The 18,848-nt window shown below is 36.5% G+C and overlaps 3 protein-coding genes across 20 annotated transcripts in view; 2 read left to right on the top strand and 1 right to left on the bottom strand.

Moving 5' to 3' along the window:
• The window catches only part of rims2a (regulating synaptic membrane exocytosis 2a), a 132,345-nt gene extending 129,172 nt beyond the window's left edge, over positions 1 to 3,173 (top strand). For all 17 annotated transcript variants that reach the window (XM_056762345.1, XM_056762341.1, XM_056762342.1 and 14 more), the window contains one exon: positions 757 to 3,173. In XM_056762345.1, coding sequence (XP_056618323.1) covers positions 757 to 972 — 216 coding nt within the window. In that variant the 3' untranslated portion in view covers positions 973 to 3,173. The remainder of the gene's footprint in view (positions 1 to 756) is intronic.
• Positions 3,174 to 3,405: 232 nt separating this feature from the next.
• LOC130432864 (dendritic cell-specific transmembrane protein) lies at positions 3,406 to 8,055 on the top strand. Of its 2 annotated transcripts, none has more exons than XM_056762431.1 (4): positions 3,406 to 3,554; positions 4,361 to 5,431; positions 5,509 to 5,841; positions 7,724 to 8,055. In XM_056762431.1, the coding sequence occupies exons 1-4, from the start codon at positions 3,462 to 3,464 to the stop codon at positions 7,781 to 7,783; spliced, it is 1,557 nt and encodes a 518-aa protein (XP_056618409.1). In that variant the 5' UTR covers positions 3,406 to 3,461; the 3' UTR covers positions 7,784 to 8,055. The 2 variants fall into 2 exon arrangements, with proteins under 2 accessions (XP_056618409.1, XP_056618410.1); XM_056762432.1 differs by having other exon boundaries at positions 3,496 to 3,554; positions 4,197 to 5,431.
• A 196-nt stretch (positions 8,056 to 8,251) lies between these two features.
• dpys (dihydropyrimidinase) lies at positions 8,252 to 16,700 on the bottom strand. The gene is made up of 9 exons (XM_056762433.1): positions 16,275 to 16,700; positions 15,411 to 15,569; positions 14,805 to 14,984; positions 13,247 to 13,436; positions 12,629 to 12,785; positions 12,091 to 12,232; positions 11,761 to 11,903; positions 8,734 to 8,941; positions 8,252 to 8,494 (listed from the first exon to the last, which is right to left on the bottom strand). The coding sequence occupies exons 1-9, from the start codon at positions 16,524 to 16,526 to the stop codon at positions 8,426 to 8,428; spliced, it is 1,500 nt and encodes a 499-aa protein (XP_056618411.1). The 5' UTR covers positions 16,527 to 16,700; the 3' UTR covers positions 8,252 to 8,425.
• Between the last annotated feature and the right edge of the window lie 2,148 nt (positions 16,701 to 18,848).

Genomic DNA, 18,848 nt, shown 5'->3' with positions numbered 1-18,848 from the left:
ATGTTGTAAAAGGTTTTTAATTAGCTTTTTTTTAGGTGAAAAGTACACCCAACAACATTGTACAAACTATCTTTGTTTACATGTATTACCGAAATAAGTGAAAAAGCTGTATTATGCAGGCCAGTAGTTGGCGACATCGCTTTTTAAATAGACACTACGCACACATATGCATATCCAGACAATGTATTAAGTAGTGCAGTTAATCTTCTTCTAGAACAAACACACAGTCTTTAGGTCGCCATTGTTGTTTTTGTGTAATTCGGAACACATTATCACAGATTTACATTAATGTTTATGGAAGGACAAATTTGCACTTTCAAACCCGTTTTTAAAAGTTTGCGGTTTCAGTTGCCCAAAATGCTGTTTTATCTTGTAAACAAACAGCCAAAGCGTTTAAAAAGTTTTGAGTTCTAAATGTTGATGGGTGAACAGCCTCTTAATAGTTTTAGTGGTAGAATTCAGATGGTTTGATAGGCAGAATTTTGATAGTTTTACCGGAATTGTGGTTTTACAAAAATACTGCTGATATTATGTTAACTAAGGGTTCTGCAAATTCCATTACAGTCCTTTTGTGAGAATTGTACTCGTTGTACTCTTTACACTTCCTATTTTGTGTTTTTTTTTCATGTAAAAACAATGCAACACTGTTATGAGTGCTATATAAATACACTTGAATTAAATGAAATCCTGATACTATAATCATTTCATCCCCCTTGTCACTTGATATTGAAAATTGTATTTTATTTTCCTTTGTAGATCATTGTGTGGGGAGACTACGGCCGTATGGACCACAAGTCTTTCATGGGAGCTGCTCAGATTCTCTTAGATGATCTGGACTTGTCCAACCTGGTTATCGGCTGGTTTAAGCTGTTTCCTCCCTCTTCACTGGTCGACCCAACCTTGGCTCCGTTGACCAGAAGAGCTTCCCAGACGTCTCTCGACAGCGGGTCCGCCCCGTTCGGTCGCTCGTAGCAGATTTCTTAAATTTAGCATTATTGTAGCAGCCATCGAGCGGAGTTTGAGATTTGCGACAGGTCCCGTTTCCCCGGTAACACTGCATGCTTGATGTTGTGTGTTCAGAGCTTGTTTCTTAGGGGTGATTAAAGCGGTCCTGTTTTTACTCGCAAAAAAAAGTCGCACACATTGTGCGCAAAAGAGCACCCACTAGGCTAGGGGTGAGACAGGTGAACGAAGCCAGAAATGGGCTCAGTAGCTTGAAGAAAAACACAATTCCTGCTTTTAGAACCTTTTTGAAGCCATCAGAAATGGGTCTTAACTTAGAACCTAACGGGTTCTTCAGAAGCCCTTTTGAAATGGGGTGAAATGTTCTCTTTGACTTTTTGTTTTCCATTTCGTTCATGTTTGTTTTAATGTTGATGTATTTGTATGTACATGGGCAAACAGTGTTTCTTTCCAGAGACTGGGTCAAGCCATGCCAACAGACTCAGAAGTGTACACAAGAATATAACATGGGATTGAGCTTTGATAATTAAACCTCACTCCCCAGATAGGATTCAACTAGATCAATACAGAGATGAAATGTACGTTAGAATCATCGTGAAGAACTTTTAAGATCAAAATGAATTACTTCTCTTGATACTGTATGAAACCTAAACTTTTTTTGCATGGACACAACTTTAGCTGAACTGGAGAAAAAAATAAGAGGGAAATACAAAATGTTTTCTTGAGACTGCTACTTGCAAAAAAAGACGACAAGAGAAAAGGAAAAAACGAACCGGATCAGCCATTTTCAACGATTTCTATTATTTTTAAAGATAACTTTCACTAGTGCATGGTTTTCATGGGGGAGTGAATGCTACAGTGTGATTTCAAAAACATTCGTCCTGTAGACCGTTTATTGGTCTTCACTGACTATTTTACAGACATGAAGTGCTTAAAATTTATTTACAGTGAAGAATCTGTTCATGTGACAAAGATGTTAAAAAATGAAATGATTTACTAGTGTAAAGGCGTAAGCCTAATGAAGGTAAAGACTATGTGCAAATTGTACATGTTTCTCTACTTCTCCCTTGTCCCAGGGTAAATAATGTACTTATTGCTTCCGTTGTCTGATTTCTCACAATATTGTTCCCAATCTTTTTTTATGTTCCGGGCTGTTCATTTTCGGACGGTTTCAGTCTGCATATTGTTTGAAGTTCATTCGTTTAACAAGCATGTTGAAAAGGGTTTTTGGCAACATGGCTTGGGCACATCCTACAGTAACTCAGCATGTTTCGATAAAGACGATATTTGGAGAAAAACAACAGTTTCTCGTGCAGTGCATGTCGATGATGATCCTTTTAGCCCTGAATTCAGTTCATGCGAAAGATAGACAGCGGTCTCACGGGGGCCGGAAGGGCAAAGTTCCGAATGAACATTCCACCTTGTAAACTCATTCTTTGTTGAAAATTTCAAGGAAAAAGTGACCAGGGATTTTTATATCTTTACTGAAGCTGCAGTATTCCTGTCAAAAGAGCCCAACGTTTCACGAGATCTTTACACTGGAGGTGACTGCAGCCGACGGACTTTCGCAGTATTGTACTGTGCAGTTTTCCAAGCATGATGCTGTCTGAAGAGAAATGCACACTGGGACGATGATATTGCCACACGATATACCTTTTGTTTTTATTTCTTTGTTTTTCAAGAAAGTAGAAGTCATTTAATATATTTTTGTTAGTTTATTTACGAGCCAAGACCTATTTATTTTTTATTTTCTATTTTTAGTAATAATCAGAGCTTCTTGTATCTTGGAAGTATGACACAGTTAAAATGCCTGAATGGAAATATACACAGAGACATTATACCTCTTCCAATTAAAAAAGTTATAACACAATTCTGCATTTTCGTGATTTATCAAAGCGTATTTTTCTTCTGTAACAAACTTTGTCTACATATGATTTCTGTGAACATCTGTAATGTCATATTGTAATAGGAATCCTATGGACACAAACTTGTCTAGATAGATGTTTTGGAAGGGGGATAATGTCTCATGATGTCTCTTTCAAATGCCTTCTCTCTTTATTATGATTCATTATTATTTCTTTATCTTTTTTTTGGTGCAATGTGTTAATTGGCCAAGGCTATGTCTTGGTCAAGTATGGTTGAGTACAGAGATTTATGTAAGTTATTTTTCAAATTAAAAAATAAAAAATGGATATTACACTGGAAAATGAGTGTTAAGAATCACAGTCTTTATTTACAACGTTTACAAACAATGCAAACCGATTGAATATCCCGTTATTTAGCCATTACACAATGTTACAACAGATGCAATTACTGTAAACGACCATGCAGTGACAATGCTAAAACATACATGATGAAAGATGCATGTTTTAACAACTTTCCGAAAACAAGCATCTGAACGAAGAAACGCTTTAATCATCAGGTGTTTTTTCACTGGTCAGTTTTGCTTGGTGGTTATGAATCAGCACTGTGATGATGCCTTAAAAAGGAAGTGAAGGATGCTGGGGAATAAAACGACTTCCTCTTGCTTCACTTATTATGTGTGCTGTCAAACAGGCACACAACGCATTCGGACAGCTGACAAACACAAGGTAAACTTGACAAACACCTGCATTTGGTGTGTTTACAATTTCACTCTATTAATGCAGTTGTGATTAGAAATGTTGTCTATATGATATTTACAGTTTTTTGCTGCTTGGTTCAGGGTTATGAAATTAAACCCAATTGTTAGTAATGTTACACATAACTTATGTCTGAATGTCAATAGATAAAATATTAAAGCAATGTGACACCTGCAAGTAAATCATTCAAGATTCAGTTTCAACTGGGTAAATGTCAATAGTTTTACAGAAATGTAACTTAACTTACAGATTTTTAAAAAAAATTATTAAAAAGATGGCAAATTTACAAGAAACACAGGGGGGTTGTAATTTTACAGGATTTTTATTTATTTTACATTTTATTACTGGCACACCAGTTGCAATATTCGTTTTTTTAAACAAGATTTCTTTTTTTTAAGTTAAACGGGGAAAACAATTTAATATACATCCTTATATCCTATATCTTTTAATTGTTTTTAAGGTATTTTTCTGTATTTCAGTGTACCGAAAATTTCAGTTTTTACAGATTTCTGTGAGATAATGAAAAAACACATAAATAGAAAAAACAGGCTTATTCCATAATTTTCTTTAATAACTAATCCTAAAATTCATGTACAAATATTTTCATTGCAGTATTCGAGATGTGAAACATTACAGCCGGGTTTCACAGAGAAGGCCAAGACTTAGCAACAAATTCAAATGAATGAAAATAATTTCTCTTGATTTTATTCCGTGGCTCTAAGAGATCATTCATCATTTTCCATTTTACACGTCCGTTTGTTGTGATATTATTTCAGGTAAACAAAGTCATGAAGATGCGAACGAAAATATATCAGTTGATATCAAGTCTACGGCAGATCTGGTCAAGTGTGTATGGGCTCTACACAAGCAACACCACTAAGAGCTGGAAGGAAAAACTTCTCCTGGCTTTAACCTGCATCACCACCAGCCTCATTCTGAGCAGTTTACTCTTCCTCATCCTCCACAATTCCTTCAAATGTCTCCCTGAAGTCTCACTTTCCATCACCTGTGGCTTTTGTGTAAGTTTAACTCCAGCCATGTATTTCTCAGAAAGAGCCCGCTGTTTTGGAGCCCTGCTTTTGATCTCCATGGGTTTGAAACAAGTGAAGTCTCTTCTTTTGACATTCGGAACCAGCTTGGTTATTTTCTTCAACGTCCAGAACACGTTACGCAACACGAGATTGCTAGCGAAAGGCCTGCTCTGCAACTTGGAGGAAAAAATGTTGTATATTGACACAGAGCCACTTGGAAATTACATAAAAATGCTGAAGTGGGTTGGAAAGCAACTTAAAAAGTACTTTGTAAATCTTGATCTAGGGGACTTCTATGTAGATTTAAAACTTAAGCCAAAGGTTCACTCGGAGAACTTTAAAAATCAACTGGCCAATACTGAACGGACCCTAAACGAGACCGCACGGAGCGTGCTTGCGCTGACCGACGCCATATCATCCGCAGGAAAGTTTGTGTCACCGACGTTAGGTCTTTTCCTCCTGATAATTCTCACCGCTCTGTACCTAAGGCGATTCCATGTTGACAAAAAATACAACAACATATATATCACAAAAAACTTTATTCGGTTTGATGAAAAGCAAAGGGAGAAAGGGAAGCCTAGTGTCCTGCCGTTCAACAAAAGCGAATCGAGACGTTACGTCATAACGCCGTCCCTTGGTCTGACAGCCCAGCGGTGGAAAGCCATGCTCAAATTCAGTATTCCCGTATTCACCCACTGTCTCACCTGGCTGGTGTTTATCGGTCTGGACAGCATGATTTACTGGCTTATTGTGGTTATAAGCAAGCGTCTTGGGGATCTGGAGCCACTTCATGTTCCTGTGGGCATAAAACTTCAGGTAGGCTATGAGCAGCTTCAGTCACTTCAATTTTAATGTCTTAATTTTGACCGTTTTTTCTTTCTCCATGTTGCAAGGAGGCAACTTTATTTTTAGGTTTACCAGTTGATACAAGTGCAAAAACAGAAAACTTTTCCTACACGGTGTCTCTGTTCGAGAAGAAGTGTTTGCCTGAACCTGAACTGTGGCTCTACAGATCTTTGGTTCCACTGTCTGTCATACTGGTATCGCTGGTTCTTCTGAGCCTGCTGTCGTCACAACTCACGCAGCTCAGAGTTCTGCTGTCTGAGCAGTTTTTCTCAGATGTTGCAGAGAAGCGTGCTGCCTATCTGCATGCCAAGATCTTAAGAAAGCGTCACAAACATGAAGCTGAAGAGCTGCACGGAGGGCTGAAGACTTTAGCCATGCAGGTACGTACTGCATCTTTTCATTTCCAGTCAAACAGAAATTGTACCTGACTGTGGTCAAAAAACATACTCTGCTAAATATGCAAACAAAAGCTTTCAGTCCATTTTTTACTAAAGTGGTTGATTTATACAGCCAGATAGGTCTTAACATATTTGGCTAAGTTTACTTGAACTCAATCTTTTAATCGAAATATACTTCTTAAAGTGCAGTTAAAGGCATATTTTAAGTATAAAAATAGAACATATGATACTTAAAGTGTAAAAATACGGTGTTAAATTCACTTAAAAACGTAAAGGGCCAGTATCCTGAAATTTCATCCCACCCATCTGATTTTTCTGTGCACACCAATATTATATCTATTCTTATGCTGTAAAATCATCCAGCCTGTTCATTTTATACTGCTATGACAACCTGATAGGGTATTTTTGTTGTTAAATCATTTTACACATTGATTTATGACTGATAGAACAATTTGAGAGGGTATTTTGCACCGTAAACCTGCCTGAAACGCCTCGTATAACCACACCCCCACGCATGTACGTCACTTTGTGGTATGATTTGACTAGGACCGCCCAAATGTATACACAAGTAAGGTGGGCGGTCTTGTAAATCTCATTGTACTGTTGCCGACGCAGCCAGATGTTCCGAATATGATAGGGGCGTTACACTTCTGTGCAGTATTCAACCAATCACTACGCACTAGTGACTTCGCCAATCATAGCACACCTCGCTTTTCAGAGCGAATAGCTTTGTAAAATATCAGCGCGTTTCAGAGAGGCGGAGCAAAGAGGAGATACAAACATGCACGGTATGTGGAAAATACAGCGTTTTTATCCTTAAATCGTGTATACACTTTCTATTACATCTAAAGCCAACAATATTATTCGTCTTAGCCGAGTCAATTGACTCCTTTAAGCTAACCCATATCCGGGGAACCGCCCAAAAACAGCTAAAGTTTATTACTTCAAAGCGATAAACTTTGATAAAAAATTAAGTTCCAAGTATTATGAAAATAGTACACTTCTAAATGTACTACTAACGGTATTAGAATACTTAATACATAAAATACATTTGCACATATACTTGAGGTTTTCTTCAGTATTTTTAATCAAATGAATTTGAAGTATACTAATTTTTTAGGGTTGGCAAAAAATGTAGACAGGCATAAAGTGTGTAATCATAATAAAAATTATGTTTTTTACTAGTAAGAATAGCATTTCTGATATCCAAAATAAGATTTTTAACATGTAAGAAATAAATTATTGATATCTGAAATTGAATTGGATTGGCAGACTATAGGGATATTTAACTGGTAAAAATGCAATTACAGATTTCAAGAATTACGTTTTTAATAGTTGAAATTCTATTTTTGATATCAAGAATACACATTTCTGCGAGTGATGACGTCCTTGTTGATATCAAGAATTCAAATTTTTACTAATGGAAATGTAATTACTGATATCAAAAATAGTAATTGTAACTACTAGAAATTCTATTCTTTATATCAAAATTGATCATTTTTACTAGTAAAAATTTAATTGTTGATTTAAAAAATGTATATCCTGAGAATGATTAAAAGTTAATTCTGCTTGCCATAGAACTGAGAATTTAATGATCAACCATATCAAATGCTGGGCCAAGATCTAGAAATCTCTTATGCCGTTTTGCTTCTCAAGTAAATTTATCTTGTTGTATGGGCTGATATTTTTTCCAAGACAACGTGATTAAAATACTGATATAGAAATGTTTTTCTTGCAGTCTGAGCAGTAGCACAGGCAGACTTACATGAAGTGCTCATTGCAGGAATCTTCAATCATTTGAAAAAAATGTTATCACTGATTTTATCAACAGCTTTATTGAAATGTCTTTTTCTATTCATTGCAGCCCAGTTTTTGGTGCCCTCTACTCTTCCATAAACACAGAAAAGACACAGATCCTGTTTAAATGTCTGAGGTTTGTCTGCTGATCACAGATTGATATAATACACACCACGTTAGATTGCAAAGTCGATTTGCACATTTTGCGCAACGCATTGTGTTAAGTTTGTACTGCATGGAGGGGCCTGGGACATGTGACATGTGCGATGTGTACACCAAAGGGGACTGGGTGTTGCCTTCCAAGTGTATGTAATGCGATTCAGGTGACCCAAGTAGTCAGCTCATGGTATGTGTGATAAACTGGGTTTGAATTTTGTATGTAAAATGTAAACTTGCATTAATGTTGTTGCAATATGATATAATTTTTGCATATGATATATTTATATTATTGCGGATAATAGAATATGAAGACAGAAACAGATTGTATCAGAAACGGTTAAGAGTGTAAATAGACTGTGTACTTTAAATACAACACAGGATTTTTTTTTGCGAATATTTATTTGTCTGTTCATGATTTATCAAATTGAATATTTCTATTAAATCACTGTGTAACCAAAAAATATATTTCACATTTTGATTGACAATACTGCATTGTATGTTATGTATTTTACAAATACAGTATCTACAATATTCTCCTTTGTGCAGACAGACCTCAAAACATGACGCACAAGAATGATTCATCATTCTTCATTGAGCAGATGTGTCAGAGTCATTTTGAGGTTAGAGATATGACTTTTCCAGCAAACGGTTCTCTGCTCACGGGACTTGGTTTTCCAACCTTAAAAACAAAAGAAATCCATCCTCAATAATAACAAATACAAATGCAACACACATAGAGTTCTCAGTGTAGGGTGAAACAACTTTTACCTTTGCACTTTTTTTAATGTCAGTAAGCAGATTTGCTTAAAATTGTAAGGTGTAAATGTCTCTATCAAATTGTTATTTTAGTTATTTATCGGGCTCTTTAGCCGGATCTAAAAATGAAACATCAGCCCAAAGTGTGGGATGCTGTCATACCCTTTCTCTCTGATTAATTCTCTTATACACAAATTCAGCAAAGGGTTTTCGTGGGATGAACCGTCCATGGCCTTGTTCTGCAAACAGCTGTCCGTCTTCATACACCACCTTCCCTCTGGAGATGGTGACCACTGGAAGCCCATGACACAGCATCCCTTCAAAAATGTTATAGTCCACAGCCTGATGGTGTGTTTTTGCCGAAATGACCCTAATATGACGCATAGAAGACATTCTATTACAACTTTTTGATTCACTTCAAGGCTAAATAACCACATTCTTAAAATTAACACAATGCCTTAGAAGAGCCTTTTAGTCTAAATGGTTCATCTGAAGAATCATCTGTTCCACAAAAGGTTCTTTATGATAAAAAAATCTTCAGATTTTAAAAAAGTACGAAAGAGATGGTTCTTTAAAAAACCTTTGACAGAATGGTTCTTTCAGGAACCCAAATGGTTCTTGTATGGCATCGCTGTGAAAAACCATTGGCATTTGTAGTTTAAAGTAAAGCTAACTTGAAAGGCACTAAGAAAACTGCTATAAACAGTTTTAAGCCTTTAGCCATTTTTTTTATTATTTCCTAAATTATGTTATCCATCATTTAATCTTCAATCCAATACAGTTTGAAACATTTCACAAATATGTTTTATTTGATTCACCCCAACACAGCTCTTTACATCAACCCTGAATTTTTATGTGAAAATGAATCAAGAACCGTACGTTGGATAAGATTGTAGCAATAATAAGGAGTGAATTCTGTCATTGATACATTTTTAAACCCCAAATGAATCCTTTTTAGGATCTTGTGTGCGAACATTAATAAACATGTATGCGATTTTCCACAAGATTATTATATAATCTCACTTTTAGAGATTCCTAAATCAACACAGGACTACAAGTCCATCTGCAGTTTTAATATGTTGTGTCATTTCAGCCTTTCTGTGCCGCAACTGCTGGATCAGCACATCCCTGCATTTTCATTTCTGATAGTTTGTGTCAGTAAAGATCGAGACTAATCTTAAAATGTCTTACACAGCCTATTTAGGAAGACAGTTAACGTTATGGATCCTTTTTAATGTTCAGCAAAAACAATTGAGCAAGTGATTTATTTTCTGTTGCCATTGAAAGTGTTGTTGACTGTACATGTTTTCATTATACTGATGTAGTATGATTTATAACAGCGAGCTTTATAATGCATTGACTAGCAGCACAAAGTGATGAATGTAATCTGTGATGTGAGGGTAAAGGTTCTATTGTTTTAAAATATTGAAAAAACTGCATTTTTCTCAGTTTCTTTCATTTAAACTTCAAAAACAGATTCAATGAAAAATTTAAAAAAGGGGAATAAAAATCAGATGAATTAAGTATGACTTCATATACATTCACCTAAAGGATTATTAGGAACACCATACTAATACTGTGTTTGACCCCCTTTCGCCTTCAGAACTGCCTTAATTCTACGTGGCGTTGATTCAACAAGGTGCTGAAAGCATTCTTTAGAAATGTTGACCCATATTGATAGAATAGCATCTTGCAGTTGATGGAGATTTGTGGGATGCATGAAGCTCCCGTTCCACCACATCCCAAAGATGCTCTATTGGGTTGAGATCTGGTGACTGTGGGGGCCATTTTAGTTCAGTGAACTCATTGTCATGTTCAAGAAACCAATTTGAAATGATTCGAGCTTTGTGACATGGTGCATTTTCCTGCCGGAAGTAGCCATGAGAGGATGGGTACATGGTGGTCATAAAGGGATGGACATGGTCAGAAACAATGCTCAGGTAGGCTGTGGCATTTAAACGATGCCCAATTGGAACTACGGGGCCTAAAGTTTTCCAAGAAAACATGCCCCACACCATTACACCACCACCATAATTGCATTAATGAGAAATTGAACAGGTGTTCCTGATAATCCTTTAGGTGAGTGTATATGTCAATATTATTTAACTGGCACTTTTATCCAAAAAACTGTTTCAGTTGCTTTTCTGCTCAGCACATTTACCCTAATTGTCTAACCTACACCCAGAACGTCACATGCACGTATGAAGTTCCCCTACAAGAGCTCATCTACAATCAACACAAGTCTCTTCTGCGCTTAATTGTAACACATTGGTGTTCGCTGTGTCGATCACATTAGCAGTTAGTTATTTGCCTACAGGGAGCAAACCCAGAATTAAAGGAAACCGTAGAGAAACGTGGCCGAATTACATAAGACTCCCAGCCGTCCCCTGCTCTCATGTGTGCACTTTACAAACGCTCGAAGTGAGCTTCACACTTCTTCCATTTATAGTCACGTCTTCGCAGGCAATTCACTGTACTACTCTTTGTCATGGCAACATCTGCAGCACATCCAGCACCTATACAACCTACAGAATGTGAACTTGAAAACGTACACAAGCATACAAGATTTGTAAAATCTTGTCTTAGAATTTATGTAAATCTAAACCTGCGACCATAGGCCCTCTTTCGTTCAGGATCTAGGACTATTAGAAGACCAGCTATTAAAGCATTTAAAGGAGCAGTGTGTAATTGTTTGGAGGATCTATTGACAGAAGAGCACATATGTGTTCATAATGAAGCGATATGTTTTTATAACCTTAGACTGAGCTATTTCTATCTACACAGACAGCGGTTCCCCTTACATGGAATTCACCATGTTGTTTCTACGGTAGCCCTATACGGACATCCTCTAAAGTGCACGTTTCGTAAAAACGTTATCTACTTCTAAAACGTGATGACATCTTAGTTCTGTGTCAGCCACAGTAGTGCTTGGAAAGAGAGGAGTGAGCCGCTGAGTGCATTTCATAAACTGGACCTGATTTACAAAAGTCAAACATGTCATTTTTGTTTCATTTTTTTCTGTGTTCATTTTGTGTTCATCTGGACTAAAATGCTTGAACATTAAAAAAAAAAACATACCTACAGTATTTCACTAGTGAAATTAGCACATTCAGACTAAAACTAACTTTCGGCTGTTAAAAACTAACGCTCAATATCTATTTCTTTTAAATTACGAGGTGAAATTTTTACCTTGTGGCCTTCGGGTCCCATATAACCAGATCTGCGTCAGAACCTTTAGCAATTCTCCCTTTTTTAGGATAAAGGTTGAAGATCTTCGCTGCGTTAGAACTGGTGACAGCTACGAATCGATTTTCATCCATTTTGCCACTGTGCTGAGGAAAGTAAACACACGGATTCTGAGTGTCCTTGTGAACGTTTCGCCTCATTTCACAGAACAAGAGGGTCAAAAGTCAGAGCCCGCAGATATAAGATCTGTTTTTTGAGTGTAAATGGCAAATATTTGAGATAAAAATTTCTTGTGTGGTGTGGAATGTGGAATTTCTGTGAGAAGGAACTGACCACTCCTTTCTCCCATATAACAGACATCCTGTCCTCAACGCCGTTGACTCCGTTTGGGATTTTGGTGAAGTCGTCTTTCCCGAGGGCTTTCTGGCAGATCGAGAATGTGCAGTTATCTGTTCCTGTTACGCTCAGATCATCGCTGCAAGATACAGTGAATCGATCAGCAAGCATTCGTACACTTGCAGGACCATATTGTTTTACACATGACCTGACAGAGTACATTGATGTTTACTCGCTCTCATTTCATTTGAAAGGTGTGTTTCCTTTTCTTTTGTGATATTTTACTTGGATTCCATTTAAATTTATGAATGAGAATAACTACAGAAAAGCATATCTTAAGGGGTTCACCCTGAAATGAAAATTCTGTAATCATTTTCTCACCCTTGTTTCATTAAAAGCCTCTTTGACTTTCTTCTGCAAAACATAAAAGATGTTTTGAAAAAGCTCAAAATATCTTATTTTGTGTTTCACAGAAGAAAGAGTCGTATACAGGTTTTAAACAACATAAGGTTGAATAAATGATGACCTTACATACTTGGCCAGCAGGTCCATCAGATATCCAGGGGTACTGGGGTCTGGTCTCAAGGGTGGGCCCATGACGAACTTTGCGGCATGAGCCCAGTCCTTATGCCAGTAGTTTGTGCCATCTGTACCGAGTCCAGCTGCAATGGGCTCTCCAAACACCACTCGACCTGACAGAAGACAACCGATGTGATGAATGATTTGCAAAAGATGCATTCTATCTGAAAGTGAATGCTCACCCAGACCTGACTGAAACGCTTGTGTAACCACACCCCAACAAATCCACGTCAGTTCGTGGTATGATTTGACGAAGACTAAGTCTTCGAGTCTTTTACTGTAAATCCTCTAGAGCTGTTTGTGCAAATGTTCTTGTTTTGAAAAGACAAGATGAAATCGATTATCAAATTTACTCAATTTTTCACTTGGGGTAACGTGCACGTATGAAATGCAGAAAAACCTAAAACGTGAATTAAAAAAGTTAACAAGATTTTGAATTTTGGATTGGCAGGATAGAGCAATAAAACATTAAACCAAAATAGGATTATTTATAACTCAGCAGTTAGCAAATGTTTATGGTATATTAGCATATAGCCTCACGTAATAATGGGTCTTGTGATCTCAGTTCCCTCACCGTTTCTCCGTGCGTTGGCCACCACCTTTGCTGCAGATTTACTCATGACGTGCACCACATACAGTGGGCAGTTAGCCGAATGGGCGATAGTGACAGCACGCTGTGTGGCCTCTGCTTCCACTTCCTCCGGACGACACATCTCATGACCCTCAGGACCACTGATGCCCAGAGACAGCATGCGCTTTGCACCCTGGGTGAGCGCACACACACACAAACACACACATCAACATTTAAATCAATATATGCAGGTGGGTAACAGTGTGAATCGAGTAGACTGTTTCTCAGCTAAATCAATATAGTAGTGTGGGAGATTGTTGCATTATTTGCATTTTTCAAACATCATTATGTGCAAGTTAAAATAATAATATTACATTTACTGATTTAGAATTTTACAGTTTTGCACCTATACATCGGACACATAACTTTTTCTCAAAGTGTAACATTGAACATTTACAAATTTTAATTCACTGAAATTGAAATAGATTTAAAGGAATATGCTCTATCATTATTCAGTGTAGTAGTATTTCAAGACACATTGTGAATGCTGGTTCTATCTTTGTAAGTACAAAGGAGAGCAAGACTTCATTGAACATGTCTTAAAAACAAAAGTTAAGAAATTTCTCTCTTAAGATTAAATCATTTACATAGCAAAGTTTAAACAACGTCTAGGTGATATTAATGTGCATGGGTACAACCTCTCATAAATGATGGCAGAGCTTTAGTGTAAGAGCACTTTGTGGCAAAAGGTGCTTTTGTTGTGCAAAGAATTGAAAAACAATTCTAGTATGGTGCTCCATAGTCTCCTCTATACAACGTTTAACTCAATTTACAAATCATTTATGTATTTGGTGCCCTCCAGTGGAATTTTATTACATTTAATATATATTGTGAAATATATTTATGAAGTTAAATATGTATTAAACACAATAATACTAATAATATTTTGAAATTGTGTTATCATTCGAATTATGCTAAATATTCATTGTTTGTGGTATAAATAGCTCAATTTAACCCTAACTTGTCACCAACATCCTTAACATACTTTAAATCTTCCTCTAAGTATTTTTATTTACACGTGTATTTTGTTTTGTATAAATTAGCCATAAAGATGTATCAAACACAAAACATGTATTCAACACAATTTTCAAAAACATGAGATTATATTAATAATGAATCATTGTCTGGTAACACTTTCAGCTTTATAAGGTTGTATTTGTGAACATTAGTAAATACGTTAACTAACAATGAGCACATTTATAACATTTATGAATCTGTTTTTTTATTGTTAATGTCAGTTATTATTGTGCATTTTCTAATCTTAACAGTTACAACTTTTTAAATATATATTAGTTAATATATTTGCATGTTCCTTCCTTTTGCCTAACCATGGGGTCTAGGATCTCTGCAGTATTTTTGACTTGGTAACTTATTTGCCAGATTGAGAAAGTCTGAACATTTCTTCAACTAATGTGTCATTCTAAACACTTATGAGGGTCCCGGGGAGTTAATGATTCACCATGTGCACTGATAAACAGATAACAGACAGAATGCCTCTCACCTCTGCAATAAGATCTCCGTTCTCTGCATGAACCTGAGCTATAGCTCCGATCTCTTTGCACTGAGAGAAAGCTGCGTACAGCTCGTGATCCCGCAGCATGAAGACTTCTTTATATGCCATAAACATCTTAAAAGAGTTGACTCCTTTTTCACGGACCAGAGTCTCCATTTCCTTCTTCACCTAGAGAAAGTGCCATTTTATAAGTGTTATTTTTATTGTTAATTCAAAAATATATTAACTAATAAATGCTGTAAAAATATATATTTTTTCTATTTAATGTTATTTTGTTTTTATTAACATTTCATCCTTTCATTCATGACCCATTTATATGGCTATTTTTCCTGAGGAACACAAAAGAAGACATTATAAGAAATGGTTTTGTGTTTATACAAAGGAAGCCAGTGTTGTTTGGTTACCAACTTTTTTCAAAATATCTTTTGTGCGTAGAAGAAAGTCATACAGGATTGAAATGAACTGACATTATAATGACAATTCCATTTATGTTTTGGGTGAACTATCCCTTTATTAACACAAATGATTCAAACCCTATTGCAGAACAATAATGATTCATTTTTCTGGTATGAAACACTTTTACAGTAACCATACAGTGTCATCCCACCAGGTCACAGCCACATGCAGGGAGTAGTCGCAGCAGACTTTGGGGTCGGCCGTTCTTCTCCATTGCTCATAGGCTTCCAGGAGTGAACACCCCTTCTGTGGGATGACAAAGTCCAGGATCATGGTCGTCCCTCCTGCTACAGCTGCCTGTGAACACAGAACACTGTCAATTATTATCAAGTTGAGGTAACCGTGTTAAAATGTAATTGTTTGTTTTTATAGTAACTAACTTTAACCCTGCCTTGTGATTTTGGAAAAAACGTAGAATACCCACTTATACACCATGTCAAAAAATAAATGCATACAGTCTCAAAATGAAGTTCAAACTGAATTTACTATTTATGCATGTGTATTTTTTTTCAGTCTGTCAACTACTGCCGATATTTCTCCCAAACTTCAAATAAAAATATTGTTTCTATTTACATTTACTTGCGGAAAACTGGAGAAACAGTCGAAAATATCAGAACTCTGTCACTTTTAGACCTCACAAATTGCAAAAACAGTTCATATTTACTTTTAAGTAAAATAACAGAAATATTTGTACATGTATTTAGGAAAAGTTCTAAATCTTTTTTTTATGTGATGACTTGGATTTTAAACGCATTTGTCATGTGTCTTGTCATACTGTCAGCCTTTATGTCAATCCTGAGGTTTGATTTTGTTGAAATTCAGCAGACACTGGACTGGCCACAATATATTTAGAAATGCTGATTGAATAATCTTTTTTTCAGTGGCTGTAAAAGAATGTATGCATATAGCTATATATACTAAAACACTATAAGCATAATTCATTCCAATGTGTTCAGACTTTTTTTGAGAAACAACAAAGCATATCATATCAGTTGTACTCACCCTGGTACCCGTATTAAAGTCATCCACAGCTGTAGTGCCCATGAATGACAGCTCCATATGTGTGTGCGTGTCTATTCCACCAGGCAGCACGAGTCTTTGAGTGGCATTAATGACCCGTGTGCCCGCCGGCACCTGCAGATCTAAGCCTACAGCACTGATAACTCCATCTTCAATGTATACATCTGCCATCTCTGAGAAATCCTCATTTACCACCTTCCCTCCTTTTATTAAAATTCTGCTATCATCTGTCATGTTGTCTTACTTTGACTGCTTTCAGTCCCCACAAATTATTTCAAAGAATCCTAATTTAGTTTTGTAGCTGAATCTGTTTTCCTCAGTGAACGTGCACAAGGTATAACATTAGAAGTATTAACCGGCTCTCTGTGTTGTGTTCTGCTCTGAAAGACTGAAGCTTTGACTGTTTGACAGTGCTTGTGAATTGACTCACGCCCATTTCATTGCGAAACCCAACCTGTCCGTCTTACTGTGACATGAACATGAGAACGAGTCCGTTTGTTTGAACATCACTTTCAACTTGTAGATCTGCAAAACAGTGTTGCCAGCTCACTTACTGAGTTTTGTTGTTTACTTTCTATTTAAAATTGTTGGCAACACTGACAAAAAATCATTTAAATCATTAAAAGAATCAGTATCTTGAAAAGAACTAAACCTGCTGTTCAGGTTTATAGTCTATCTGCGATCCGGTCTGTGAAATACAGGCAAAAGTCTTGTTTGTTTCTGTTGCATTTTTATGATATTTGTAAGATAAAAGTCGATGAATATATTAATACAAACGCAAAATAAAGTAGTTGTATTATTTCAATATTATATGCATTTTTGATATCATTTAAATGTAGGCCTAAAGTAACTACAGGAAATATATTTACAGAAATAAATATTTTTACAGTGTAAGCATGTCACAGACAGATTTACAGAACTGTGTGGCAAATACATAAGGCCTATTTGTAGTATTTATAGGATGCATTGGCCACACCTTTTCATTTGTTATATTCATTATTCTTAAAACTAGCAATCGTGTATTCCATAAAGCTTTTATTGACTCTGGTTTAATTATTTTGCTAGCATAGGCTACAAAAAAAAGAGGAACTTTACAGATCCATGAACGTGAGCGGTTCACTGTGATTTAGCTTTTTGTGATGTTCCCACCGCAATAAATCCCACAAATCCTTAAGAAATTTAAGTCAAGAGTTAAATCGTGTCTTTGAGATCATGACGCTACTGGAATTGACAGGACAGTAACGGTTAGAAAGCATACTTTACATATGCCGGTGTTCTGTCGAATTGTCCTACCCTGTCAGAGGTTCCTAACATCATTTTCAGCCGAACCAACCCAAATAAACGAGAACGAAGTGGTCATTTTTGATCATAGTAACTTCGGCCTACTTATGTGATTATTTTATGTTTCTGTGACATGAATAAACAAATGATTTTACAACATTCACATATAAGATCATTAATAGTTTAAATCGTTTTCAACATGGCTGTGGCGGATACTTTCCAGTGTATCAAATCTGTAACATGCTCATCCTCCCCGTTATACGTGTTGTGTGAAATATCCTATTTTTAAATTGCAGACTAATTAAATAACGGGCGGGAAACTATAAAGATCCGATCAGATATCCAGATGTGGAAGCCACTTGATGTTGACAAGTGTAAACGCGCTGTGTCCTGATTGTCTGAAGATCCGATCTGCTTGTTCGGATCACCGGGATCGCATGATAATGCCAAATATAAACGCACCCTTAGTTACATAAAGCATTACATTTATTCAATCAAACAAACCATAACGAAAGCTCATAAGCAAAGCTCATTCACATCCTACGTTCTCTTGTAGTTCACATAGCTTTGAACGATTTACTGATATCTTACATTATGTGTAAACGAATTGCAATGATAAGGTCAATTATAGACAATGGTGGCATAGTATATAGCTCAGCAGCGTCATACCTTCTAAAGAAAGTGAATGGAGAACAATCTCATGGACTGAGAATATGTTGAGCATGTAGAACGTCTCCAATTTCAGCTTTGCAGGTTGAAATGGCAGAAATGCCTTTAGAAATCCAGAGAACTAAACTGAAAATGGCATACTGGTGCTCTTTAAAGAGACACATAGATTCTCATCCAGTTATGGATGTGTTAATAGAATGTTGGGAGCATGAGTATACTAGTTTTAATAGTTTTGGGTGGAATGTTGATAAAGATGCAAAGGACATAGATGGTATTGGTATGAGAAATATAGTCACGTCAATAATACCCCCTTGGTTGAAGAGAATCCCTTGTGGGGATATCCAAGTGAACTGCATGAATGAATGAATGAGGCATTTACATTAATATGAGGGGGATCTCTCTTCACCCACCACCAGTTTGCAGAATCCACTTGGATGATGTGACGGAAGCCACAGTACAACTGTGCCAGTGCGGAGGGAATATGGCCAGGACACCGGGTTACACCCATACTCTTTACGAGAAGTGCCATGGGATTTTTAATGACCACAGGAATCTCGGTTTAACATCTCATCCAAAGGATGGTGCTTTTAACAGTATAGTGTGATA

Source organism: Triplophysa dalaica, chromosome 12 (assembly GCF_015846415.1).
Source record: "Triplophysa dalaica isolate WHDGS20190420 chromosome 12, ASM1584641v1, whole genome shotgun sequence".
In the NCBI taxonomy this organism is placed as follows: domain Eukaryota; kingdom Metazoa; phylum Chordata; class Actinopteri; order Cypriniformes; family Nemacheilidae; genus Triplophysa; species Triplophysa dalaica.
Note: the sequence above shows the minus strand (reverse complement) of the source record. Positions and strands in the feature narration are given on the sequence as shown.